At 48.9% G+C, this 27,330-nt stretch overlaps 2 protein-coding genes across 3 annotated transcripts; both read left to right on the top strand.

Annotated features, from left to right (window-relative positions):
* The first annotated feature begins 11,745 nt into the window (after window positions 1–11,745).
* On the top strand, window positions 11,746–16,675 carry LOC121103646 (translation initiation factor IF-2-like). Its single transcript, XM_040634492.1, has 3 exons — window positions 11,746–11,811; window positions 15,164–16,007; window positions 16,248–16,675. The coding sequence occupies exons 1-3, from the start codon at window positions 11,746–11,748 to the stop codon at window positions 16,673–16,675; spliced, it is 1,338 nt and encodes a 445-aa protein (XP_040490426.1).
* LOC103667153 (histone H3.3A) lies at window positions 16,189–24,468 on the top strand. Of its 2 annotated transcripts, XM_040636115.1 has the most exons (5): window positions 16,189–16,324; window positions 17,826–17,976; window positions 19,194–19,347; window positions 23,615–23,715; window positions 23,820–23,962. In XM_040636115.1, exons 2-5 carry the CDS (start codon window positions 17,849–17,851, stop codon window positions 23,917–23,919), a joined length of 483 nt encoding a protein of 160 aa, XP_040492049.1. In that variant the 5' UTR covers window positions 16,189–16,324; window positions 17,826–17,848; the 3' UTR covers window positions 23,920–23,962. The 2 variants fall into 2 exon arrangements, with proteins under 2 accessions (XP_040492049.1, XP_008693497.1); XM_008695275.2 differs by lacking the exons at window positions 16,189–16,324; window positions 23,615–23,715 and having other exon boundaries at window positions 23,820–24,468.
* The last annotated feature ends 2,862 nt before the right edge of the window (window positions 24,469–27,330 follow it).

Below are 27,330 nucleotides of genomic sequence, written 5' to 3'. Positions count from 1 at the left end.
CAGGAAAGGGAGGGGACACCAGTTCCCTGAGCCCCCAGAAAACCGGGGAGGGTGGTCCAGTGGGGGGGTGTGGGGAGGAGGAATTCGTGCCCCATTGCCTGGCTGCTGTTGGTGAGCTAGGACGCAGTGGCTGAGGAGGCAGAGAACAAGATCGTGCTTCCTGAAGGCGTCTTCTTGTTCCCTTCTGAGGAATAAAGCACTTGCTCTCCTCCCTGCCCGAGGCTGCTGAGCACGGCTGGGTTCCGTGATCCCAAAACAAATACAGGCTTACGGACGTCGACCCTGGAGCTGTTCCAGGTCCCATCATTGCCGTTCTGTGATGCCAGCCGAGGAACCACGCCTCCGTGCCTCAGTTTCTCATCTGTAAAATGGGGGAATTTGCTTCCTAAGTTTCAGGAGTAGCCCCAGTCCCTGACCTACAGTGGGCACCCAGGAAACGTCAGCTGTAATTAGCCCGAGAGAGACAGTGCAGGAAGGAGAGAGAGCTGAGCAAGGACAGGTGAAGTCCTGGAGAGGAAAAGCCGAGGACCCGTCTGAGGTCAGAGGCGATGCAGTTTGTCCACTCAAAGGCTGGGTGTTTACTGGACACCAAGAAACGCACCAGGGGCTGCAGCCACAGCCGAGAGCCAGAGAGCGATCCTTGTGGACAGGGATGGGACAGGTGTGGGAGGATCCCTTCTTCTGGCTGCCCAGGGAAGGGGGTGGCCGGGTAGCCCCACAATAAGGACAAGAAGCCGCTCCAGGCCAAGTGATTGGGGCTGCAAGAAACAGGGACCCACTGGAGCGAGCAGGGTCCAAGGAGGGCAGGGAGGGCAAGCCCTGGAGGGGGACACAGCCTACAATCTCGGTTCTCAGATTCCAGAGCAGGGAACAGGGCACAGCAGATGGAGCCTTAGGGGACAGACAGACGGAAGGGAGGAGCCCCTCTGCTCTCCCAGGGCTTCTGGCCCCTTCCGCGCCACCTCTCTCCTGCCTGCTCTGCTCACCTCTGTCTTGACCAACGTCTTCTCTTAATTTTCTGTCTTCATCTAGCAAATGCTGGTAGCCAATTCCCAGTGTAGCTCGTGGATCGGGGGGGGGGGCGGTGCGGGGGGGCCAGACTCCCAGCTCTGGTCCTTCGGCAGGGGGCAGGGTAGCCTTCCAGCTCCGCAAGCTCCTGACGCGTTATTGTGCCCCTGTAGACTCACTGCGTTTCCGTCCTCACGTCGCCCTGTCATCGTGAAAACAGAAATTTCGGGTAATTTTGTTGAGGCTTTTCATGCTTTGTCAGAACTTCCTCTGGCCACGGAGGAACCGAATGAAGGATGGGATGGTGGCCCGAGCTTCCCCTTCCCGCTGGGTCCGCAGCCCGCCACTGACTTTTCCCGAGTTTTCCCCTTTCTTCCCACCTGTGTCTCAAAACAATCTCATTCTTCTGAATCCTCTCCTGGTCACTCTCACGTCCTGGATTTTTTTTTCTTCCGGCTTTCTTCACCTCTCCTAACATTTTTTAAAGATTTATTTATTTATTTGAGAGAGAGAAAGAGAGAGCGACGCGGGATTTGATCTCACGACCCTGAGATCATGACCTGAGCCGAAATCAAGAGTCAGACGCTTAACTGACTGAGCCATCCAGGCAGCCCTCCTCCCCTAACATTTTAATGAAAAATGTAAACATACAGAAAAGTTACAAGCGAAGTCCAACAATAATTCTATACATTACACCCAGATTTAATAAGGCGCCTTTGCTATATCTGCCTCCCTCCCTCCTTGCTTAGCCCCCCCCACGCAGGGATAAGAACAATCTTCTACATAATTCCAACACCATTATTGCACCTGGTGAGGTCAGCAGTAATTCCTTACCATCTACTACCCCGTCGGCATTGTTTCCCGATGCTCTGCCCTCGCTCTTCCACTCTCTGCTCCTAGATATGCCCTCCTTCAAGCTGACGCTCAGCCCAACCGCCCTCTTCTTCCCAGTGACAATCCTCTTGGCAGAAACCAAGGAATGTTAAATGAACCCCAAGGAAAGGCCAAAGGACACTGGGGTAAGATGCCCTACCCTCTCTCTCTCTCCCTCTCCCTCTAAAATAAATAAATAAATCTTTAAAAAAATAAAAGGGACGCCTGGGTGGCTCAGTCGGTTAGGCATCTGACTCTTGGTTTTGGCTCAGGCCGTGATCTCAGGGTCATGAGATCGAGCCCCTGGGTCAGGCTCTGAGCTCAGCAGGGAGTCTGCTTGGGATTCACTCTCTCGCTCTCCCTCTGCCCCTCCCGCTCATTCTCTCTCTCTCTCCCCTCCCTAAAATAAATAAATAAACCCTTAAAAAAAAAAAAAAGCCCCATCCGTATTTTCCAATGTCCTGTCCTGGGAAAAGAAGTCAGTCCTGCATCCAGCATTCTTTGCCACCCCTACAGAGTTTCTGGTTTGCAGGTTTGCATAATCGAAGGTTCCCAAATGACTTGACTCTGGCCAGAGGAAGGTCCGAAGAAGCCAAGTGTCAAGGAGTTACTGTGCCCATCTTAGCTGGCTCAGGAATGGCGGTCACGTCCAGGTCAATGTGGGTTATTCTAGGCCAGGATCAGCCTGGGCCAGAGACGGGCGAGAACCGTGAGCCCTCGGTCCCAGGCCTCACACGGGTGCTGGATGGGCCTCGGCAGCGTGGAAGCCAAGAGCCCCGTGTGAGAGGCTGACCTCCCACGAACCTGTCTACCTTCTCCAGGAACTACCCACAGAGAAGAAAGAGTATCTCCTACAAGAAAGGCTTGTTAATTTGCCGCCATAACAAAGTGCCAGGAACGGGGTGGCTTGAACCATAGATATTATGGTCTCACCAGTTCTGGGAGCCAGAAGTCTGAAACCAGGTGTGGGCAGGTTGGTTCCTTCCGAGGGCTGGGAGGGAAGCATCTATGGCAGACCTCTCTCCTGGGCTCCTAGATGGCTGTTTCCTCCCTGCGTCTCTTCCCATCCCACTGCCTCCGTGCATGTCTGTCTCCAAATGGCCCCCCCATGATGAAACCCAGTTATGATGAAACCCAGTCTTATAGGGTTAGGGGCCCCCTTACTCCAGTAGGACTTCCTCTTAACTAATGACATCTGCAGTGACCCCCTTTCCAAGGAGCACACCGGGGGTTAGGATTTCAACATAGGAATTTGGGGGTGGACACAATTCAGCCCCTGACGGATTTTTTTAAAAGATTTTATTTATTTATTTGACAGAGAGAGAGAGCACAAGCAGGGGGAGAGGCAGGCAGAGAGAGAGGGAGAAGCAGGCTCCCCACTGAGCAGGGAGCCCAATGCGGGACTCGATCCTGGGACCCTGGAATCAGGACCTGAGCCAAACGCAGACTCCTAACCGACTGAGCCACCCAGGAGTCCCATCAAACAAAGGATTTGACTCTGATCTCTGATCAGAGAAGCCTGAGGGCTGTCAGGGTGTGCAGGAAGGGAGACACTTGGGAAATTATTTCACTTTATCTCACTATGATCCTGAAAGGAAAGGAATTTGAGCACTGTTGCCATTTTACAAATAAGAAAGCCGACATGTCTCGGCAAACGTATTTCACACGATGTCGTGGATTGGGCTGTTTCTGTGGAGGGCTGATCTCAACAATTTTTCCTAATTTCATCCTCAAAGCAAAGTCTTTTTTTCTTTTTGTACTAAGACTTTGTGGGTCCTTCATGTTGAGCCTATGTACCTGCACCGATCTGAATTAACAGCTCAAACTTTTGGGAATACTGAGAGTAATTGTAATAGGGTGATGGGATTACGGTAGATTTGTCTTCATCTGGCCTCTGTTGTGCAAATGTTTTGTAACATGGGAATGTTTTATAATTTAAATTTTCATTGTAAATTTTTTGGAGTAAATTAGAGGGGCTGAGTCCTGGATATTTGCCTCTGGAAGGGCTAAGAGCTTCTTTCTGTCCCCCTAAGTGCTTGCACCCTAGCCCCTCTAAACCAGGTTGGCACTTCCCGGCACACTCGTGGAAGGGGCAGGGCAGCAGCACCCTGTGAACACCCCCACCCCTCCCCCGCCACGATCTGCCCCAAGACATGGGAGGGGCCTGGGAATGGTGCCCTGGAGATGTCGCTTCACCCAGCTGCCCCATTCCAGGCCAGGCTGACTTTGGAAGCTGAGTGACCTCAGCCACCCTTGGGTGTATTTCCCCCATGCACTTCCCTGGAAGAACCTCTGGGCTGCTGGGGGCCGGGGGGGGGGGGGGAGCAAAAGAAGAATGGCTTTCCCAGGCCTGACCACGCCCCTCTTGCCCAGTCCATTTGGCAGAAGTGGGAGTGAAGGAGGGGGTATATTGGAGAAAGAAGATGCACAAAGAAAGGAGAGCCTAGAAGGGAAACAGTGGGGTTACTGCCCACAGAGGAGAACCTGGGAGTACCTCCATCTCTCCTTCCCACCTCCTAAGCCAGAAGAGTCTTGCTTGGTACTCTCCAGAAATCCCTGCAAAGACAGAACATAAAGGCTAGACCCCCACACACACCCCACCCCCAGACCAAGTCAGCACATGCTTGGTAGGCAAAGAAGTGACCTGCCCCACTGCTGGTCTCTGGCAGGGAAGGAAGCCGTCAGCAGTGCCTGCCCAGGCCCGAGAATTTCGTGTCCAGGTCCAACACTTGGGAATTTGCTCAGACTGACTCTTGTGATGCGTCCAACCTCAGGCATCATAGAAATCTGCTCAATAAATCCTAGGCAGGTGCCTCGAACACTCTGGAACAGCAGAACCCCCCACAGGGAGACTGAATGCAAATTGTCTAGTAGGTGACGTTTGTCCTCAGTGCGTCCTCCCTCCCCTTTCTGCATGTCCCTCCAAGTTTCCAGCTAACAGCACACCAGGGGTAGCCAGCCCTCCCAAGGCCTCCCTGGTGCACACCCCGGAGCCCCTCTCCAGACCTCTCCCCTCCTGCCATCTGAGCCCTGCTCCCGGGGAACAGGTGAGGCCCATCTCACGGCGTCCCCAGGTCCTAAACACACAGACTCCCCTTCCCCAGCAATTTCTGTGACTCCGACTTAGCCTATAAACTGGGGGGACAGGGGAACGGATGTGTTTCTGAGCAATTTTAATTCCAGGATGCAATAAATTATGCCTGTTTGAATGAATCCTTTAATAAACGAACAAAGGACTGGCTGAAGCTTCAGGACACCAGCAATACCTTTTTAATAAAACTAGTTTAGAGTTTATGTACTAGCAGGGGGCGGGGTGGAGGTGAGGAGTGCCAACCAGAAAACAAGAACTCAAGGAGCATCTGGTTTCCTCTCCAACCCCCATCCTGGAGCGTGTGCTGACTGCCGGGGCTAGGAGGAAGGCTCTGCTCCCAGGACAGGCAAAGTGACAGAATGCGGTCATCTGAACTCCACCGAGAAGCTTCTACATGGCAGCTAAGAGATTGTCATGCTTTTATACAGTGTGTATGTCAGTCAGGACGGACGGGCTTGCCTTTGTGCAGAATGACGACACTACCAACAGAGAAGTTTCCTGGCTGGGACAATAGCTCGAGAGCATCATTGTTTCAGCCACGGGAGGGCATCGATTTTATTTCGTCCCCTGACAGCCTGCACTGCCCTGGGACTATGGCGCCCTGGGTGGCCCTGACTCACTGACAGCACAGTGTCTGGAGGGCTTCCCTCGAAAAAAGCCATTCAGTACATTCACTGTTGGCCGGCAGCCAACGGGACCCCGCGTACATGCATGGATGTGTCCTGGATCTGGGAAAAGAATTCCAGTCTCCAACCCTGGGCCCCGTTGCCAGACGGTAGGTCAGGCCACGTGACCTGGTGGTGTTGGTTCTGAAAATTCTCACCACACTATCATATGGTTCCAATTGCTCTTGCCAGAATTTTTCTTATTAAAAATCTTTCCACTGTAAAAAATATAATCATATTATTAACAGTCTGGAAAATGAGGAAGAAAAACATCCCACCCAGAGTACCTCCACTCTGGTTACAGGTATCTACAAGTGTATGATTCTCCCAGCACGTTACCAAAACAAGTACACAATTTTACATCCTACTTTCTCCAACCAAATTACTTATTTTATTTATTTATTTATTTGTTTGTTTGTTTATTTATTTATTTATTTAAGAGGGAGAGCGAGCGAGCACATGCAGGCACAAGTTGGGAGGCGCAGAGGGAGAGAGAGAATCTCAAGCAGGCTCCACCCTCAGCACGGAGCCCAACACAGGGCTCGATCTCACGACCTTGAGGATCACGACCTGAGCCAAAATCAAGAGTCAGACGCTCGACTGACTGAGCCCCCCAAGCGTCCCTAAACATTTTTACAGAAAGGATTTTAGTGGAAGGAGAATATTTCATTCAGGAGGTCTCTAAAATATACTAATCATATTTCTATTTGTTTATAATGTTCCCTGGCATTAATTAATCCCCAGTAAATACCATCGTACACACATTTTTCTTCGTTTTAAGCTTGTCCTACGCTCCACGAGCGGGATTATAAGCTCAGAGCATGAATAGGCTTACGACCCTTGATGCATCCGTATCACAAGCTGCTTTCTCGCAGAGCTGCGCTGACAAGCATCAGGCAATGTCTGCCGGTGTCTGTTCCACGCCAGCCTCCACCCACAAACCGACGTGTCGGGGTGAAGTTTCAAGAGTACCGTCATGGCTCATCCACTGAACCCTATTTTAGAAGGGAAAGGACAGGTACAAAGTGGAAAAAAATCAGATGACATGCTCAAGACGGGAAAACGACCAGGAGTGTCTTTTAAACCAGGTGAGCAGGAAAAAACAAAAGCAAAAACAAAAACAAACAAAAAAACAACAAGCACTTGAACGATGCCCCAAAGCGCAGTTCCCAGGGACTCATCTGAGGCCTGCCGGCAAACAGAGGGCGGGCAGCAGGCAAAAAAGCAGACACGCAGCCATCGCGACCCGGGTAGCTTTTCCAGAAGAAAAGGCTTTTGGCAGATCTGAGTCTGAGGCCAAACTCCTAACAGCTCCAGGCGCGCTGCCTCGCGGGAAAGGTCTGCTTTCTCTGGGAATCTCTTGGAAAGCACTGTTGGCCCACACGAGTCTTTTCAACGGTGCATGGGCATTACGCGGGGATGACTCTCACTTTCTAGCACGATCACAAACACTGGCTAGACACCCAGACCAGTCAGCTACTCATCGACGGAGGGAGGGACACAGGAACACTGGCAGGACACCGACAGAGCCAGGTCCTTCACACTGGTTTTGTCCATTAAGAGAGGCTCAGATCAGGGCGCCTGGGTGGCTCAGTCAGTTAAGGGTCTGTCTGCCTTTGGCTCAGGTCATGATCCCAGAGTCCCTGATCTCTCTCTCTCTCTTTCTCAAATAAATAAATACATTGTATTTATTGGGGGGGGGCAAACACACAGAGGGAGAGGGAAAAGCAGAACCCCCCACTGAGAGCAGAGCCCGGTGTGGGGCTTGATCCTATGACCCTGGGAACATGATCTGAGCCCAGGGCAGACACTTCACTGACTGAGCCACCCAGGAGCCCCAGAGAAAATCTTAAAAAAAAAAAAAAAAGATTTTATTTTTAAGTAATCTCTACACCCAACATGGGGCTCGAACCCACAACCCTGAGACCAAGAGTCACACGCTCCACTGACTGAGCCAGCCAGGTGCCCCAACATAATCAAATTCTTAAACTATCTTTGCTGAAGAGCTAAATTCCTCTTGGATTAATCAGGGAGGTAAAATCGACTCTGTCTTTAAGTGTAAAGAAGACAGATTTCTGAGGTCTCTCCATGAGTCTCTGCCTTCGGTGTTTCGTGTGTTTTATCAAGTGCCTGGCACTTCGTAGATACGCAATTATCTTTGCTGAATGGAAATAAATATTTCCTTTTTTTGTTTGGCAGAGGCATAATTGACAGGTAACATTATCTTGGCTTCGGGTGTACAAATAGACCAGGCGGAACGACCCCCACGATGAGTTTAGTAAACATCTGGCCCCACACATAGTTACAAAACATTTTTTCTTGTGATGAGAACTTTTAAGACTTTCTCTCTTAGCCACTTTCAAATGCGCGGTGCAGTGTTATTGACCGTAGTCACCGTGCTGAACCTCACAGCTGTTTCCTTGATTTATTTATTTTACAACTGGAAGTTTGTCCCTTTTGACCCCTTCCACCCACCCCGCCCCCACCCCTGGCAAACACCAGTCTGTTCTCTGTATCCATGAGCTTGGGCTGCTTTCGGTTTTTGTTTCGGATTCCACATAGAAGTGAGACATACGGTGTTTGTCTTCCTCTGACTTATTTCACCTTGAGAGATGTCCTCGAGGTGCGTGCACTCGTCCTTGAAGAGTCTGTGCCTTGGGTCTCAAGCCCTCTCAAACCCGCCGCCCACCCTGCTGTCACAGGAGGTTCCTACAAGACAGTCTGATGGTGTTTCCTCCATCCTGACCCTCCCCCAGACCCGTGCCAGCCTGACGGGCAAGGCCATCTGGGACCAAGCCCTGGTGGTTCTCGGCCTCCAATCCTGAGATCTCCTGCCTTCATGGACAAGCCCTGCTTTTATGAAAATGCTTGCCTCCATGCCTTCATCCATGCTGTTCCCTCCACCTGGAACACCCTTCCACCTCTTCTTCACCTGAGCTGTTCCTACTCAACCTATTTTTTTTTTTTTGTAGAAAACACCAAAAGCAAAGTTTGCATCTGAGTATCATGTTTACACATGCTAATATATGAGTATCATATGCTGGAAAGAAGTCAGAATATCTGAAAATATGAACTCAAAGTGTTGGAAGTAGTTACTGTAATTGTTTCCTTCTTTCTGATAAGAAAATTAAAATCGTGGGGCACCTGGGTGGCACAGTCGTTAAGCGTCTGCCTTCGGCTCAGGGCGTGATCCCGGCGTTCTAGGATCGAGCCCCACATCAGGCTCCTCTGCTGGGAGCCTGCTTCTTCCTCTCCCACTCCCCCTGCTTGTGTTCCCTCTCTCGCTGGCTGTCTCTCTCTGTCAAATGAAGAAATAAGATCTTTAAAAAAAAAAAAAAAAAGAAAGAAAAAGAAAATTAAAATCGTAATAAAATTTAAAAGTGTTCTGGAGAAAGTTTAGGCATCTTCTCTCCCAAATGCTCCCTGTCCCTGAGGAATTAAGGGGTTTTTCCTGTTGATTCTGAGTGGTAGTGGGGTGTCCTTGATGAGTGAGCAAGAATATCTGGGCAAGGACGGTACTCGCAGGCCGAAGGATCACCCAGGCAGACTCGGTCTCTCTCCCCGTGCGTCCCAAGGAGACGCTAACATTCTACGGACCAGCACGGAAAGAGCTTCCTCCCTCCTGATCCTGTAGACTGAGGCACATCGTGGGGCTTCTAGTAACGTGGCTATTGCTTCCTTCCCTGGGGGTGAGGGGCACCTTGACTTGCTACCTGGCAGGGGACTGAAGCCAAATAAAGCATGACACGTCCCCGAAAGGTAACCTGGACCTTCCTGCCTCAAAAGAGGTCACAGTTTGCATGTAAGAATGAATACGGCTAGGGGCGCCTGAATGGTTCAGTCGGTTAAGCGTCTGACTCTGGGTCTCAGCTCAGGTCTTGATCTCAGGGTCCTGAGTTCGAGCCCCGCATTGGGGCTTAAAAAAAGACAATTCTTAAGCTTTATTGATAGAAGTAATCTCTACACCCAGCATGGGGCACGCACTCACAAACCCGAGGTCAAGGGTCACAGGCTCCTCCAACCAAGCCAGCCAGGTGCGCCTCTACAATTAAAATTCTAACATAATCGGGAAAGAATAGTCTACTAAAAAGACAAAATTCTTTTTTTTAAGATTATTTATTCATTTATTCGACAGAGAGAGCACGCACGAGCAGGGGGAACAGCAAAGGGAGAGGGAGAAGGAGGCTTCTCCCTGAGCAGGGATCCCAGTGCAGGACCCTGGGATCATGACCTGAGCCGATGGCAGATGCTTAACCGACTGAGCCGCCCAGGCGCCCCTAAAAAGTAAAAATTCTTTAATTGGGATAAATTCACTCGTCTAGTATCACAAGTATTCTTGTAAGTGCTATGAGTGAGAAGGGTTATATAAGAGAGGATTTGCTCTCTTTTTTGATACCAGAAAAAGGGGTCCATCATTGCTTGAACTATTGGAAAGCAGTCCCAGGGGCGCTGGGGGGGCTCAGTCGGTTGAGCATCTGACTCTTGACTTCAGCTTCGGTCTCGATCTCACGATGGTGAGATCGGGCCCCATGTCTGTCTCCGAGCTCAGCACAGAGTCTGCTTGGGATTCGCTCCCTCTGCCCCTCCCCCTCCCAAGCAAATACATAAAATCTTTTTTAAAAAGAGAAGGAAGGAAGGAGGGAAGGAAGGAAGGAAGAAAAAGAAAAGCAGTCCCAGAGACGGTGGGGCCGTTGGTAGCTTAAGTCCTATGCCTGTGACAGAAAGCTCGGTAGCGTATCCGGCTCAGTCCACCAAAGGAGACTCACCTCTTCTTCCCAGAGAAGTCAGTACTTGTTGAACCTTGCTTTTCTTGAACTTGGATAATTAATCCAGTTCTCGGTTCAGAGACGATACTTTTAAAAAAGAGATAATCTCCTTTTCTTTTAAAGGCTTTTTTTTAAAAAACAGAATTTTCTTACCTGTTTATTCATACTTAAGAAACGTCAAGATCATTGTACCAGAATGTCGGGCTTTGAAGGACTGGGCTGGGGAGTGTCTCCAAGACGTGTTATGTCTGAGAAACTTCCCAGGCACCGTGCACCTGTGAGAACTCCCTGTGGTTCAAGGTGTGACTCTGGGTCTACACTCTCAGAAACTACTCTGACTTCTCGGCAGTCCTCCCTCATGGCAGACTGACACTAACCCGTTCACCAAGACTTGCGTCTTGGAGGTTTCTTCCTTTACAGAGAATGCGAAGGTCTCCCACGTTCCAGGGAAGCCATCACCAATCTACCCAGCGGGCCCAGCTGCAACCCCGAGGTTACCGGTGAGCAGGGAATCCCAAGGAGAAAAGATGCCATTAATCATTCCATGCGTGTTCCAAATTAATAAAACACGAAGAGGGACAGCCCTGGTCAGACGGGCATGCTCCATCCTCACAACCTCACCATGAGAAAAATATTTGTCATTGTTCCACTGATGAGAATACAAGGCAACATAGGTGAGCTCGTTAACTCCAAGACGTACATTTTTTCAGATGTGACTTTTCTGCAAACCAAGTGCATCTTGCAATTAATCGTCAAACTCTGTAAAAAATAGGGCTACTTCTTGTATACTCCTCCATCCAATATTTACGAAGTGTCCAGCCCGGGCCTGGTAGTGTGCAAGTTGATGGAGACGGAACAGCGTATAAAAGCATCCAAGCCCTTGCTCTCAGCTAAGTTTACAGTGTAGCTGGGGAGACCGCAAATTGGGGGGGAAAAAAACCCACAAAAGCCAGTTGGTGAAAGTTGCCGTGAAGGAAATAAGCCTGGAGAGGTGACAGAGTACCATATGGACAGTAGGGACAGGGAAGACGCAGACTTGGGGTGACTGAGGAGTGACATTGGAGCTGAGCCCTCAGAGCAGCCCCGTGGTCTTCCCAGCGGGCTCTCGGGGGGCCAGGAGGTAGGTCCCTGCAGTCCTAGGGACTGGGGCCCCTGGTTGTGAACAGGCTCATCCGGGTCTTCTTGGAGGGCCGCCTGAGCAGCGTGACCCACGCCCCATGGCCACCACGGTGCCCCCCACTGACTCCTCCACGTGATACGCACACTCGATGAGCACAGCCCAGGAGGCGCTCCAGCCCCTGGTCCCAGCTTCAGTCCTGCAGGGCAGAGAGCAGTGCCCATCATGGACAAGGACACCGAGGAATACCCACGCCAGGTTCCCAGGAGGACTGGTGCAGCCCGAAACGCAGTCGGTCAGGGTTGGGGGAAGGAGGCTCCTGGTGCAGACCTGCATTTCTGTCTTCCTACAGGGTACTTGTCTCCACTTTGGTGGTGACCCAGGCAGCCCCAGGGAGACTGCTCAGTAGCACGTGTGCATTTCACAAATCTGAGCAGTATAATTATTTTTATTTTTTCCAAAGATTTTATTTACTTGACAGAGAGAAAGAGGGCGAAAGAATGAGCAGGGGGAGCAGCAGGCAGAGGGAGAAGCAGGCTCCTGGCTGAGCAAGGAGCCCATGCAGGACTCAATTCCAGGACCCTGGGATCACGACCTGAGCTGAAGACAGATGCTTTTTTTTTTTTAAAGATTTTATTTATTTATTTGACAGAGACAGAGACAGCCAGCGAGAGAGGGAACACAAGCAGGGGGAGTGGGAGAGGAAGAAGCAGGCTCATAGCAGAGGAGCCTGATGTGGGGCTCGATCCCATAACGCCAGGATCACGCCCTGAGTCGAAGGCAGACGCTTAACCGCTGTGCCACCCAGGCGCCCCTGAAGACAGATGCTTAACCCACTGAGCCACTCAGGTCCCAACATAATTATTTTTAAAGATGCGACCTTCTAAAACTTGATTCGAATTCAAAATCCACTCACCAAGAAAGAACGAGATTACATTTGTCAATGAACGAAAGGGAAGAATTTTAAATACCTAACCTCAACGGGTATACTTGTTTGAATGATTGAAAACAATGATTTTGTCTTTTTTATCACCTATTTGTGTGAACAAAGTTTCTCGGGGATGAGATCATCAAGAATTTGAAGCGATCTTCATTATAAAGTGGTGATCAGGAATGGACTATGGCCACTTCAAGCATAAAACGTGATATAAAACATTCTGTTCACAGATACGAGCTCCATGTTTCCCATTGAAGCCTTTGAAAACATGTTATTCGGGAGTTCGACGCTAGTTTAATATCTTCCTTAAAACGGAATATTTTCTTATAGTGATCATGGAATATAAAATGTATATAATATATATAATGTATAACGAAATTTTTAATCAAAGGTTCCAAATCCCCACTACATCTCTTTGGTGTAACCTACAAATAGGATCACTTTCTAAGGGATGAGTGAGGTAGCCCCTCTGATAAAGCTGTGGGACAGCATTCAGTATGAAACAGAAACACCATGACCTACAGGAGGGAAGGGCTTGACAGTCCCGTGGGTGGCTGGCCTGGAGCACAGGGCCACCAGAAGGGACAGGAGTGATGCCAGGTCCCGCAAGCACCGATTGTATCCAGAGCAGCGGGAGCCACTGTGGGGACTTAAGCAAGGATGAGACTCAATCCGATTTACCTTCTATGGATCTCATCTCGGGTGCTGCAGCAGCAGATGGGGGACAGAGACAGGGCCCGTGGAGAGAGGCCACACAGGACAGGACTGTGAGGCCAGGAGAGGGGAGGAGAGGAGGAAGTGGGTCATCCCGAGGTGCTTTTCAGAGGGAGGACCAACAGGACCATGGTGGGGAGAAAGGGAGGCTCAAGGAGGATGCCCGGGCTTTCTGGAGTGAGCACTGGAGTAAATCACAAGGCCGTTCACCGGGCAAGACTGACGGAAACAGTTTTGGGGAGAGGATTGGGATCCAAAGCCCTGGGACAGATTTTTCAATGGAGTACAAACAGAAAGACTCTCTAGATAAGAGATTTAATAGGCCTATCAAGCACGTATTTGGCTCCTACCATACGTACTGAAATATCTATTCATGAAATGATGTAGAAAGTCTGGGATTAGCTTCAAAATAATTCAAGTGGGAGAGGCAGGGGAAGTGAGTCGATGAAGCGCAAGATTGGTCACGAATAGCTCCTTTTTGAAGCTAGGTGATGGGTCCATGGAGGTTCATTATACTATTTTTTTCTACTTTTGTAGTATCTTCCACAACTTCCATGGCACTGGCTGCTATCGCCTGGTGAGGAGGGAGAGCAAATCAGGAAAGACCCCAAAGTGGGAGGTGGCGTGGGGGTGGCGGTGCCAAACCCCTGGAAAGAAACAGACAAGCCCACTGCTGTCCTAGACCTCATGTTCTTTGGGGGAAGAGACAGAGAATAAACATGTAAACAAATTCGATCATTTAAATAAACGTGCTGGAGAAACAGGGTGATAGGATAGTGTTTCTGGAGTAGCCAGAAACAGCCGCTCCGTGACAGCATCTAACTGCCTCGGAGCCAAGCAGATATTAATAGTGGTGCTTTTAAAATCCTTCCCATTCTACTTTTTTTTTTTACTTTTACTTATAAACAAGTCTAAATTAGTGGCTATAAGCATTCTATTCTAGGGAAAATGTTTTAACTTAAAAGCTTTTGCTCCCCTCCACCACCACCCCCCCTTTAACTCCAAATTTTGAGGCTATGATTAGCCCAAGAGTTTTAGAAGTAGAGCCAATTCGGGGCTGACCCTGGTGCCCCTTTAGCATCCTGTTTTCGCCCTGGCAGTTCTCCTGTCCTGTCATGTGGACCCTAAAGCCCTCTTCTCTGGGCTACAGCTTTCTGTCACTCTTAGGGCTCCAGAGACCTCCTTCCTGTCCCTTCTCCAAGTGCCACTTCCCTGTGCAAGGCAATGCTCCCAGAGATCATAAGCCCCATGAGGACAGGTCTGTTGCTTGTGCTGTTCACTGTTACAATCCCAGCACCCAGAATTGTGCCTAGCACACAGTTGTCACTCAATAAATATTCACTCAGTGAGAGGACTTCCTGCATCCACTAGGTAAGTAACCAGACACCCACACAGGTGCTTATGGATTCCATCATCCAACTCAGAATGAACTTGTGGCCTATCTTCCAGAGATAAATAATACTTCCATTTTACAGATGGACAGCTGAGTTGGTTCAGATAATCCAAGACCAGAAGTATTTCACTGACAATAGTCTCTCCCTTCCTTAGAAATATTTTTTAAGCCAAAAAATAGAAGGTATGGAAAAACCTAGCACACAGAGGGAACATTACCCATGTCACTTTACATTTCTTCAAAATATAATGAATTGATGTAGAACAGCTTTCCTGGATAAATGCAACAACAAATATTTTGGTTTCCAGAAAACAAAACAAAACAAAACAAACAAGCGAAACAAAACTCTTCTTGATCCGAACGACAGGAAGTCGTCTTCGCGGGCAGCTCGGCCTGGGCTTCTTTGCATATGTGCTTTTAGGAGAGGCTTGCAGACTGCACGCGTTCTGCCCGGCAACCACGGACACTCAACATTCATTAAATGAGAATGACACGGGAGGCCTGGAGTTTTTCTGCTGCTCCTGGGTCTGCACCCTACTTCAGTGACCTTGGCCGAATCTCTTCCCCCCTCCCGTCCGACTCCCATACATCCGTTGCAGGTTACTGTTTATGACCGAGATGCTTTACAAAAGCTTCAGGCTGCGCCCGGGAGCGAGCGCCCTTCGCCATCCACGGGCCGGCCGCATGACACACTTCCTGAAGCCTGCGCCCAGTTGTGGAGCGTTGTCAGGACCATCTGGGGCCGGCCCAGGATCCCCAGCGCCAGGGGACGGGCCGCGGGGGCAACCGGAGCCCCGCGCTCCCGAGAGTGGAAAACGGCTGAAGGCAACCGGCCCCAAAGCGCATTGCGCCCCTCGCCGCCTCCGCCGCCGGCCGCCGGGGAAGTCCGCGGGAGCCGCGGCCGCGGGGTCGCCCGCTCCGGCGGGTTCCGGCGCACGACGCGGCGCCGCGGAGGCCCGGGCGGCCGGCAGCAGCCGCGCATTGTTGTCGGGCTCGCCGAGCACAGCCATCTTGCGTCAGGCGTCCGGCCCGGCCCCGCGCCGCCACCTGCGGGGAAAGTTGCGCGCGGACGGGCCGGGCCGCCCCGGAGTCCCGGCGGGCCGCGTCCCCGGGGGCGCCCGCGGTCGGCCGCGGCCTCCGCCCCGCCGGCCCCCCTACCCGCCGCTCGGGGCGCCCCCTCCCCCCACCCCATCCCTCCCCCGCCGCCGCCCGCAGGCCGGGCGTTCACCGGCCGCGCCCGGGCCGCCGCCCCTCCCCCACCGCCCCTGGGCGCCCCGACCCCGGGCTCCCGGCGCGGGATGACGTGGGCGCGGGGGGAGGGTTTGGGGGGGGTAAGACGGGCCGGGCGCGGGAGCCGGAACGGGGGCGCGCGGGCGGCCGGACGGGCGGCCGGCCGGCCGTCGCGGCAGGAGACGGCGGCCCTCCGGCACGTCTTTTGTGTTTGTACACACTCGGCGCGAGGCGGCCGGGGGGAGGGAGCGGGCGGCGCGCGGGGGAGGGGCGAGCGCGCGCCAGCGAACGGGCGCGCGGGGGGAGGGGCGGGGGCGGGGCGGGAGCGGGGGCCGGGGGCGGGGCCGAGCCTTCCCTCCATTGTGTGTGATTGGCTGGCGCGCGGCGCGGGGGCGGGGCGGCGTGTGTTGGGGGATAGCCTCGGTGTCAGCCATCTTTCAATTGTGTTCGCAGCCGCCGCCGCGCCGCCGTCGCTCGCCAACGCCAGCGCCGCCTCTAGCTCGCCGAGCTCCAGCCGAAGGAGAAGGGGGGTAAGTTTCCCCGTCCGCCCGCCTCCCCGGGACCGAGCCCCGCTCGCCGCCCGCCGCGGGGCCGGGCCCCGGCGCTGCGGGGACGGCCCCGCGGCCCCCCCGGGCTTGGCCCGCAAACTTTTTGGCCCAGAAATGGAGGTGAGGAGCGAGTTTCCCTCGCCCCGAGGCGGCGGCGGCGGCGGCGGCTCTCCCCCGTTTCTCGCCGCCTCAGCCCAACAGCAGCCACCGCCGCGGCGCCGAGCCGCTCTCCCTCCTCCCCGCGCCCCGGGCTCCTCTTTCTTCGGCGAAATCCCGCCCGCCGCCCCTTCCCGGGACCCCAGACCCTCACCACGACCCGCGCGGGCCCCTTAACTGCCGCCCCCGGGCCCCGGGCCGCGGTTTTCGGGCGGGAAAAGGCTGGAAATCGCCGCCGCTTCCCACCCCGGGGTAACTCGCTTTTTGCTGCCTCCCCACAGTTGTTGCTAAGCTTCACCATCTTGTCTCTCTTCTCTGGTCACCGACCATATTTTCTCCCCCGTTTCTCTCTTCCCCGTTTCACAAACGAGGGAACGTTTTTCGCTGAGGGACATTTTTCTCTCCTTTTTTGGAGAAGCGGAAACTTGATGCATTTGAAATGCAAAAAAACTTTTGCATTTCGGAGGGCGGCACGTGGCAGGGGATCGGGGCATTTTGGAGCGATTTGGTGTGTGGTGCGTTCGGGAGGCAGCGGATCGGCGGCGCGATTGTTTCCATTTTGCTCGGGTCTGGGAGCCGCGCCGGGGGCCGCGCGGGGCGGCGGGCGGGCCGGGGGCCGCGGGGTCGGGCCCGAAAGTTTCCGCGGGCCGGGCGGCCCGGCCGGCGGCCCGAGCAGTGCTGCCAGCCCGGCTGCGGGCACTCGGGTGATGTCGCCGCGGAGCCCCCGCGGACCGGACGCGGGGACGGGGCTTTGTGGACGGCCCTTCGCGGGAGCTGTCGGCCCTGTCGGCCCTCGAGAGCTGTAGAGACGCGAACCCAGGGCTGTTTGCCGATATTTACGGAGATCTGTGCGCTGCGAGGCGCACCGGGGGGGCAGCCGCGGGGGGGGGGCGGGGGGCTAAAAGCCCCCCCCTTTTTAATACTGAAATTTGACTCGACCTTTTTGTGGTTTGTGGCTTCGTTGTTTTGACTTGTTCGTGGATCGGGTGTTTACAGACATTCCCAATTTCTGCTTTAATTAAAGAAATTGAAGCAGAGGCTGTTAGGGGTCTTTTTGTTTTGCCGTTTGTCGCTCAGATTTGGCATTTTGAGAGATGATTGGCGTTAATGCTATCAGTCTTCTAGTACTACAGTTTGTTTCAAGAAGTCCTGTTTGGGTGGTAGAACGTAATCTGCACCCTTTCGAATTATATAACATTACGGACTTTTTTTTTTTTTTTTTGTACTGGTCATAATTTCCAGATATTCGAGGGGGGTGATGGTAGTGGCAGGAAAACTTGGATGTTTGGTAGTTGCATATATGATGTTTGTTTTTTAATGCCGGTAGGTAAGTAAGGAGGTCTCTGTACCATGGCTCGTACAAAGCAGACTGCCCGCAAATCTACCGGTGGTAAAGCACCAAGGAAGCAACTGGCTACAAAAGCCGCTCGCAAGAGTGCGCCCTCTACTGGAGGGGTGAAGAAACCTCATCGTTACAGGTATTTAAAAAAGAGGAAATAAAATAGTGGGACAAAGTCTGTCCACGGAATCAGTATTTATATAATATAACGCAAAGATGTATGATAAGCAAACTTTTTGCTTCAGGGAAGCCGGTGTCTTTCCCCTTTTGAATATTTACTAATCCTTGAAAAAATATATATATATAATTTAGTGTTGGGTTTTATTGGAATGTTTTATTTTGAAACTGCCCAGAGTAGACCTATTGAATCACTAATAACGTTCATGGGATAGAGTGACATTTTATTTAGCTATGTTAGTAATCTGTATTTTTTAAATAGTAAAGTGTTTTAAAAGTACATATCTGAGGATGCTGTCACTTTTGGTAAAACAACAGATTTTAATAGTAATTTTATTTTACCAGTAACCAAGATAGGGGTGTCTTTTTTGAGTAAAGTTCTCATCCCTTATTTACTTGAATTGGTTTATTTCCTTCTCTTAGCAGGGTGGGTTTTGAACTACCCTGAGCAGTGTTGTTAAGGGCGTCTGCCATTAGAGGGCAGAAGTTGTCCATACTTAGTCTCTTCAAATGATTTTATAGTTACTCTAAAATAAAAAGCTCATTTGACAGAAGAAAGTAAGTCAGGCTTGAGGTACATTTTTTGCCACAATTACTTAGTAAAAAACAAAAATCATCTTCCATGTGGAAGATAACACTGCATAGCCGTGAGTGTTCAAATTGAATCGTTCTGAGGGATGAGCAGTAGTCAAAGTAAATGTACTCAGGGGAATCGAACTTAAATAGACCACAGGAGTATTTTTAAATGAGGCTCATTGGGTGGTGTTGGTGGGTCTGTTAGAAGAATCGAGGGTGCGGGTGGGAAAGAGTATGGTGCCAAGTTGAGAAGAGTCTGAATTGGGACTCTGGTTAGTGGCCTAACACCCTCTTAAGTAATGACAACAGAAGTTACGGCCACATCTGTGTTACAGATGAAGGAGATGAACAGGACTTGCATAAACTCCCTGCCAAGGCTACTTCGATATGCTTTTTGCTTTAAAGGTATTGTTGTTGCTCTAGATAGGCTTGAATATTCACATAAATTGATAAGTGAAATTTTATACAGAAGCTAAAGAATAGAAAATGGGTGGTTTATTTTTTGGAAAATGACTGCATTTCTTTAAAGCTAACCACTTATCCTTTTTTTATATGTTTGGTAACCATTTCTTTAACATGGCTTTTTTGTTGTTTCATTTTAAGGCCTGGTACTGTGGCACTCCGTGAAATTAGACGTTATCAGAAGTCCACTGAACTTCTGATCCGCAAACTTCCTTTCCAGCGTCTGGTGCGAGAAATTGCTCAGGACTTCAAAACAGATCTGCGCTTCCAGAGTGCAGCTATCGGTGCTTTGCAGGTAAAATGGTGGGTGGGAAAGGCTCTGAGAGGTGGCCGCCCTGCTGGGTGCCAAGAATAATTCTAAATCTTTATTTGTGCTTAGATAATTTAATCATCACAAGCCTGTAAGGTGGGTGATACCTTTACTTCTCTGTTGAGATGTCAGAAAGGTTAAGTTGCTCAATGTCATATACACAGAAATATCATTTGAACCCACTTGGGTCACAGAGTCCTCTAATTTGAACCCATTTGATGCCAAAGCCTAGTGGGAATTCCTATATACCATTTTTAAATTTTAAACATTGCTTTGAGAACAATGCTTAAAGGGGGAAAGAACCCTCTTGTTCATCTGTGGGTGTTGTGGGAAGTTACAAAGACATAGAACTAATGGTCTGTGTTGGTGATCAGCTTCAAAGTGACCGCAGTGAAAGGGTGTAGAATGAATGTCTTACTGGCTCTGAAGAGGCAGGTGCAAGCGGAGAGCGTGTAGTGTCTGGAATGGGAATAGGCTGGGCTGAAGAATTGTGTATTGAAGTAAAAGCAGCGCAGGGTAGTTAGGATTGGATGGGTGATAGGAAGCAAAGGTGTGCTGAAAGATTATACTGTATGTGTTAAGGGACAGGGATTTCAAGACTTGTAGTTAGCTAAAGAGGATTATGGATTTCTACTTATATGGGAAGCTGTTGAGTTTAATCTTAGCACCAGGACTCAGAACTCTTGAGAAATACAGTTTTAGAGGTGGTTATGTATCTGAAATACTTGTGTTTTGCACCAAGATAAAAACTTGAAATGCCCACAAGGAAGATACTTGATTAGGTGTAAGGATATAATTAAATTAGTCGGGAAAGTGTAACCTATTTTGTAAGAGTGTTTGGCATTTTTAGATGAGTGAGTTTCACAGTGTGGTAAGACTACCACCTCCATCAGAGCATGGGGTTGGGAGTGATACAAATGCAGATTGCTAGGCACCACAGACCTGGATCAGAATCTCGGCTGGGGAGGGTCCACAGTCTCCACATACTCCATTGGAGGATTTTCAAGGCTGCTGTTGCTGTGCTGAGCCTTTGCTTTATATGTGAGGAAGATTTGATAGGTGGATTCTCTACTGAAGTGTAATTGGTTGAGCTGTTTCTATGGTTAGTCTGAGCGTCATTTGATTGGTGGATTCCAGGAGTGGGCATCCATTAGATTCTCAATGAATGGAAATTACTGAAATTTCAAACTACTAAAATCTTCCAGTGCTATGACTTAAAACTGTTTTCTGTTTTAATCATTGATTATCTTGACGTCTTGTGGATTACTACAATTGCAAATCACCTTTTACCCTACGATTTTTTTTTAACTACAGTCATCACTGAGCTTGACAGGCATTTGACAGAGAGCTGCTAGCCCTGTGTTCTGGTTAGTTAGCCCTCCTGTGCTTCAAGAACACATTATCCTTGGGAGCCCCGCATGTTTGAGCTTACCTGTCAGTGGTGGTGGGTCCTTGTCAATTGAAATGACTAAACAATCTGGGTAGAAGACTGTTGTCTTTTTTAATTCATTTGTGAACTCTTGTCCCTGTGACTAAGGGGTGTGTCTTAAATTAGTAAGTATGGTGGTGCTGGGTTTAGGCAAAATGTTTGCTTCTGCTGCCTGTGGTACTCAAGCAGTTAGATCTTTATTGGAAAGAGGATTCTGCTTCAGTTGTGTGTGTGTGTGTGTTTATACGTACACTGCAGGTCTTTTAAAGACATGGAGGTGGAGAATTTGCTAATGGAAATTAATAGAAGAGAGTGGTTAAAACGAAATGGCAGAGGGCGCTGTGTTTCTGGCTTTAGAATCACACAGTTGACAAGTTTCCTGACAGAGCTGAATGAGAAGGGGCAGTGGGGCAGGAGCAGGTGGGAAAGTCAGTCTGGCTCTGCCGCCGAGAGACTCAGGAGCTGACGGACTTCAGATTTAAGCTTTGCCTTCAACGTCTGAGAGTTTGGACTGAGGTATCCTTGTGTTAAAAAGACAGGCCTTGGTGTTTTGAATATACTCGATGCTGTAAATGAGCCTTTCCTTCCAGTTGTGAGATGTTTTTTTTTCTTTTGCCATTATCTCAAAATGATGTTTGTTGGGCTGTAAATTTACATGGCAGTCTTTAATTCCCACTACAGCCTTAATGTTCAGGAGGCCTTAGGACCTGTATGACACATTGGAAATGTGTAGGTCACGGTCCAGTCCATTGTGGGTAGCCAGTACTCCCCCAGAGCTGACCAGATGCAAGCCTGTAGAACCAGCAGTAGCCAGGTTCTGAGACGGCAGTAAGAGCCGCAGGCTGCCACATGCCCTGGCGGACCAGTGCCAGGGTGCCCACAGATCCTACCGCTCTTAAGTGGTCTCAATCACAGAGCCTCTTGTTGGCTTGTCCACAGAGCGGCTCATAGTATTCCAGATGGGCATCGTCGTGAGATGATGTTGGGTGGAACAGACTTAAACTGGCATCTTTCCCGCGGGCCGTCAGTCGTACTATCTGATGTGCATGAGAACCGCTAGAGCAGGCTCGGTATGCCACGTTCTCCTACCTTTTTACGCATTTCTTAGTATATCCTAAGAATGAATCCCTGGGTAAGGTCTTTGGCTTTTAATACATTCTTTGTAATGTTTGCATGGAAATGATGCAAACTTAATTAGGGTTGGATTTTTTTTAAAATGAATAAATATTTGTTGACCCTCGTGAGACTGTTAAGTAACTTACATGAGGTGGTTGGTGTGTGAGGCCCGGGAATACCAAGGAATTAGGAGGAGTTCACGGTTACCTGCACCTGGGAGCCTGGACTAAGAGAACCGCTCGCTTTCTCATGCGCGGAAGTCTTGAGCTAGGCTTTAATGGATAAATAAGATTTGACTCTTAACAAATGCAGCCGAAGAACATGTAGGGGTGGTAAAATTTGGATGAAACACATTTTTGTAGAAGAGAGACATACAGCAAAAAAGATGAAGGTATGAATGTGCAGGAAGTGATTTTTTCCATACAATGAATTAATGTAAATCATTTGAATTAATTAAATTAATTAATTAATGTTTGTTGAAAAGCGAATCTGGCTGTTCCATCTACGTATCTTGTGTATCGTGTAGCATACGTGGCTTCAGTTGCGCAAGTGTTTGGTTGTGTCATTTTTAGTTTTATCATCGCCTAAAGATGCCAAAGTGGAAAATTTTTATTAGGACAAAAATAGCAACTATAAAAACCTGGGTTTTTTTCTAAGTATCTTGAACAGAGAAGTAACTTCCCTATAGAGGAGACAGGGCCAAACAACCTCATTTTGTGCTCTGCGTCCACTAGAACAGCTGGGCTGATGCCTGGGCTAGTAACAGAGTCTTCATTCCAGAGTGAGTAAGCAGATGTTACAGCTTCGACTAAAGGATGCTTCAAGGGGCGCCTGGGTGGTTCAGTCGTTAAGCGTCTGCCTTCAGCTCAGGGCGTGATCCAAGAGTCCTGGGATTGAGCCCCGCATCGGGCTCCTCCCTTGGGAGCCTGCTTCTTCCTCTCCCACTCCCCCTGCTGTGTTCCCTCTCTCGCTGGCTGTCTCTATCTCTGTCAAATAAAATCTTTAAAAAAAATAAATAAATAATAAAGGATGTTTCAAGTTTCCACACAGCTGTAAGATAGATGAACAATTGAGTTAATTATAAATAGAAGCTCCTCTTTTTCCTCTTCCCATGCCACATGTCCCTGGACAGTCCCTAGGCTGGCACTTGGTGAGCGCTGGTGGGGATAAGAGGATGCCTTCAAGGAATCTTGAAGTGTAATGGGGAAAGCTAGAGGGATCGATATTAATACTAGAGGACGAGTTGGGGTGCACAGAGGAAGGTACACCTGGGAGGGGGCACATCTAGGCCAAATAGGTCAAAGTCTGTCAGTAAGACCGATCTAGTGTGTTCTGGGACCCGTAGTCCTCGTGTGATCAAACTTGAGGTATAAAAGGAAAGGTAGATGGGGACCATGTGATGGGAGCCAGTGGTCAGCTATAGTGGATTATTGGCAAGGCAAGGGTTCAAGCAGATACTGGAGTGGTGGGTTGAGAGTAAGGAGGACACTGGTGAGGAGGAGGGAGTATTACTTTGGATTGGATACATGATTCCCTTCATCACAGCAAGGGTGAGGGAAGGATCTTGGCATTTAAATGGGATTTCTTGGATTAAGTTGGATCTCCTTAAGACATTTCAGATTATAAGAAATCACATGTTAAACATTAGACAAGTGAAAACTTTCTTAGTAATGAAGTAATTTGACATTCTGTGTAATTGGATAAAAGATTTCCGAACTTGAACTTTTCACTGTTCATCACCATCTGCGGGACGAAGCTGAAAGCCTCTTTCCATGGGAGCAGTCCGTAGCGGATCAGCATCGCCTGAAGTAGGTTTTCACAGGGTTCAGAAACCTCATCGTTGTAACTGATGCGGGCGCATCTTGACTGTCGTAACGGACAGCATTAACACCTTTTTCTCATTCCTTCGCAGGAGGCAAGCGAGGCCTATCTGGTGGGCCTCTTCGAAGACACCAACCTGTGTGCTATCCATGCCAAACGTGTCACAATTATGCCAAAAGACATCCAGCTAGCGCGCCGCATACGTGGAGAACGTGCTTAAGAATCCACTATGATGGAAAACATTTCATTCTTTAAAAAAAAAAAAAAAATTCTCTTCTTCCTGTTATTGGTAGTTCTGAACGTTAGATATTTTTTTTCCATGGGGTCAAAGGTACCTAAGTATATGATTGCAAGTGGAAAAATAGGGGACAGAAATCAGGTATTGGCAGTTTTTCCATTTTCATTTGTGTGTGAATTTTTAATATAAATGCGGGGACATAAAGCATTAATGCAAGTCAGAATGTTTCAGTGAACACGTTTCAGCAGTTCAACTTTATAACAATTATAAATAAACCTGTTAAATTTTTCTGGACAATGCCAGCATTTGGATTTTTTTAAAACAAGTAAATTTCTTATTGACGGCAACTAAATGGTGTTTGTAGCATTTTTATCATACAGTAGATCCATCCATCCGCTCTACTTTTCTAACTGAGTTGTCCTACATGCAAGTCCATGTTTTTAATGTTGTCTGTCTTCTGTGCTGTTCCTGTAAGTTTGCTATTAAAATACATTAAACTATACCTGCTTTTGGTCTTTATTATCCACCTTAGCCGTAGAGTTACGCCACTTGAAATTTCTGTATTAAAAATCATTTTAGTATCAAGTGTTTTGTCACCTCACATCTGAGATGAGGCTGTTGCAAGATGGGGAAAGGAGTAGTTTTGTATGGGAAGGACACCAGAGCTACTGACTTTCCTTCTGATTTAGGATTGGCAGAGCCTAGGGGCACCTGGTGGCTCAGTCGTGAGAGCACGCTCTGGATCTTGGGGTCATGAGCTCGAGCCCCACATTGGATGCAGAGATGACTTAAGTAAGAACTTTCAAAAATAAAATTTGCAGAAAGTAAATTTATTTGTGAAAACCAGGTCTCAACTCTTTCGATATGTTGTATTCTAAACGAATCATTCCCGAACCCAGCCAGCCAACAGAATTACGTGGAAGTAGTTAAATCTTTGTAAGTAGTGAAGGTACGTGTCTAACCATTACTACACGATTAAACTTGGAGTGTTCAATGGTAATTTAAATGCAACTATAACAGTTAAGTCTTAGGCTGAAGAGCTAGCACATTGGAATCTGGCTCTTTCAAGATGCTGTGTATTAACCCGGAAGTTACTCCTCAAGCACCAACAGTGAACTCTTAGCGCTGTTCTATTTAGCGTTGGGATGAAGAGTGTGAAATGAGGGAAATAAGCCTTTTAAGGCATATGACACATCCCTACTGTACTGACATCAGTTGTAACGTTTGAGCGCGTGAGGCTGCTCTAGGACTGAAGTGAAATCGGGTGATCGATGGGCTGAGAACTCCCAGTCCATAGGGTAGAACATTGGGCTTCTGTCCTTCCTGCTCTTGGTCTCTTTTAACAGTAACTTCACTTTTATATTATCCGTCAAAAATCACTTAATGAGAGAATCACGAGATTAGTTTTAGAGCCTGTTTCTAACTTCTTGACACGGGATCGTAGTTTTCAGTGCAATCCTTCGTGTAAACTTCAGGCAGGCGCTGGTATTACTTGGGAGTATTGGCCAGAGTATTATTCATTGTAATACAAGCTACAGAAAACCAATTTTTTTTTTTTTTAAGTAAGCTCCAGCGCATGAGTCTAAGATCAAGAGTCACATGCTCCACTGAGCCAGCCAGGCTGCCCCCCAAAAGCCAGTTTTTCATGAATTTCCCCAGTCTTTGCAGTGCAAAGGGACAGATGGTGGGGTCTATTCATGAAAACTTAACTAGGGAAAGTGGGTGTCTCCAACAGGGTAGAAGTTAGCTGCTAGTATCTGTTTACAAACGGGGGATGCCGTCCTTTGAATTAGCTCACTTAGAATCCGTACTAAATTTTGCTCTAAAACTTCGTGAACTAAAAAGCATGTTTTTGTGTTTCCCCATGAAATGGGTATGGTAACGGTTCATTTTAAACAAGTGAGGAGTACTTAACTGTTCTCACTGTTGAGGTACTAACACAATACCTTGTATATGACAAAATGGAACAGTTAGGAAAAAAAATTGGGACAAAATAAAGTTGGCACTCTCCGTACACAGATGTCTGGCCATTGTAATGAGCTTGTCTCAATATTCCATGGTCTATTTGACATGTATTCCAATCCTATGAAGTAGGTGATTCATTCCTACTTACAAATGAGGCAGTGAAATTTGGGGATTGTTATTTTTTTTAATTTTATTTGAGAGCGTGTGCCTGCGTGCGCGAGTGAGCAGGGGTGAGGGGTAGAGGGAGAAGCGGAGCCCGATGCGGGGCTCGATCCCAGAACCCGAGGATTGTGACCTGAGCCAAAGGCAGATGCTCAGCCGACTGAGCCACCCAGGCGCCCCGGGGTGGGGGTGGGGGGTATTCTTAATGGACGTGTATATACTATGTGCATAGTAGCTTTTGTTTTATTTCAAGTTTTAATTTAAATACATGCATAGAAGCTTTGAGGTCAGGGCTATTTTAGGGCTCTGGGATGTAAGTGATCTGCCCCCCCCTTGGCCCCTGGGTTAACGGTCAATGACAGGCTGGTAATCCTGTTCCCCAATATGCTTTGGAATTATTACTTGACAGACTTACTCAGGAAGAGTCTGGTGAATTGGAATTGGGCCCAAAGTGACATGTGGGGGCTGTGGCTTAACTCACCGCTCTTGGTTAAGTGCAGTCTTCAACATCTTCAACAAGGTAACCCACTTTTGAATACTAAAGCAACTTTGGAAAACAGCCAGTTAACACCTCTTAAGCTTCCAGAAAAATGTTCCTAGTCTAAAGCTTACAGAAGAAAAACCCTACAAGATTTTATGGTAAGATAAAAATAATTTTAGGTAAGTAGGTCCTGGGAAATTGGGAATACTTTAACCGGAAGAACGTTTCGAGGGAACTTGGAAACTTCATTCTCAAGCATATGGAGGGACTCTCGTCTGGCTCAGACAGTTAGATGAGTGAACGCTTAAAATGCTCAAGCTCTTTTCCCTTCCGATCCCAAGAGCCTAAAATCAGAGCGGGAACAAGTTCAAATGTGCAAATTTGGACATATCGAGGATCTAGATGCCGAGGGTGTCATAATAAAGGGGCTGAACTCAGATTCCTCGACCACACTGTGAGATGGATGCCCTTACAGACTGATTTTACCCATGAAGACACTTGGCCACAGCCACCCAGTCCACGGAGGAAATGGACTTTGTTTCCCAGTGGACTAAATCCAGGGCGTTGCTCTTTAATTCCCACGCTCTGACAGTGGTGTAAGGGTCACTGATTTTGCTGGGAGTGCTGGAGGGGAAGGCGAGTCTTGATCGTGGAAACATCAGAAAAAAGACAGAACTGGAAATGGGGTGGGGGGAGCAGGCTATAGAAATCACGAGAAAACCCGCTGCCCGTCTCACCACCTGTTCAGTCTGGAGC

This window comes from Ursus maritimus, unplaced genomic scaffold, assembly GCF_017311325.1.
Source record: "Ursus maritimus isolate PB19 unplaced genomic scaffold, ASM1731132v1 scaffold_2, whole genome shotgun sequence".
NCBI lineage: Eukaryota > Metazoa > Chordata > Mammalia > Carnivora > Ursidae > Ursus > Ursus maritimus.
This window is presented reverse-complemented; position numbering and strand designations above follow the sequence as displayed.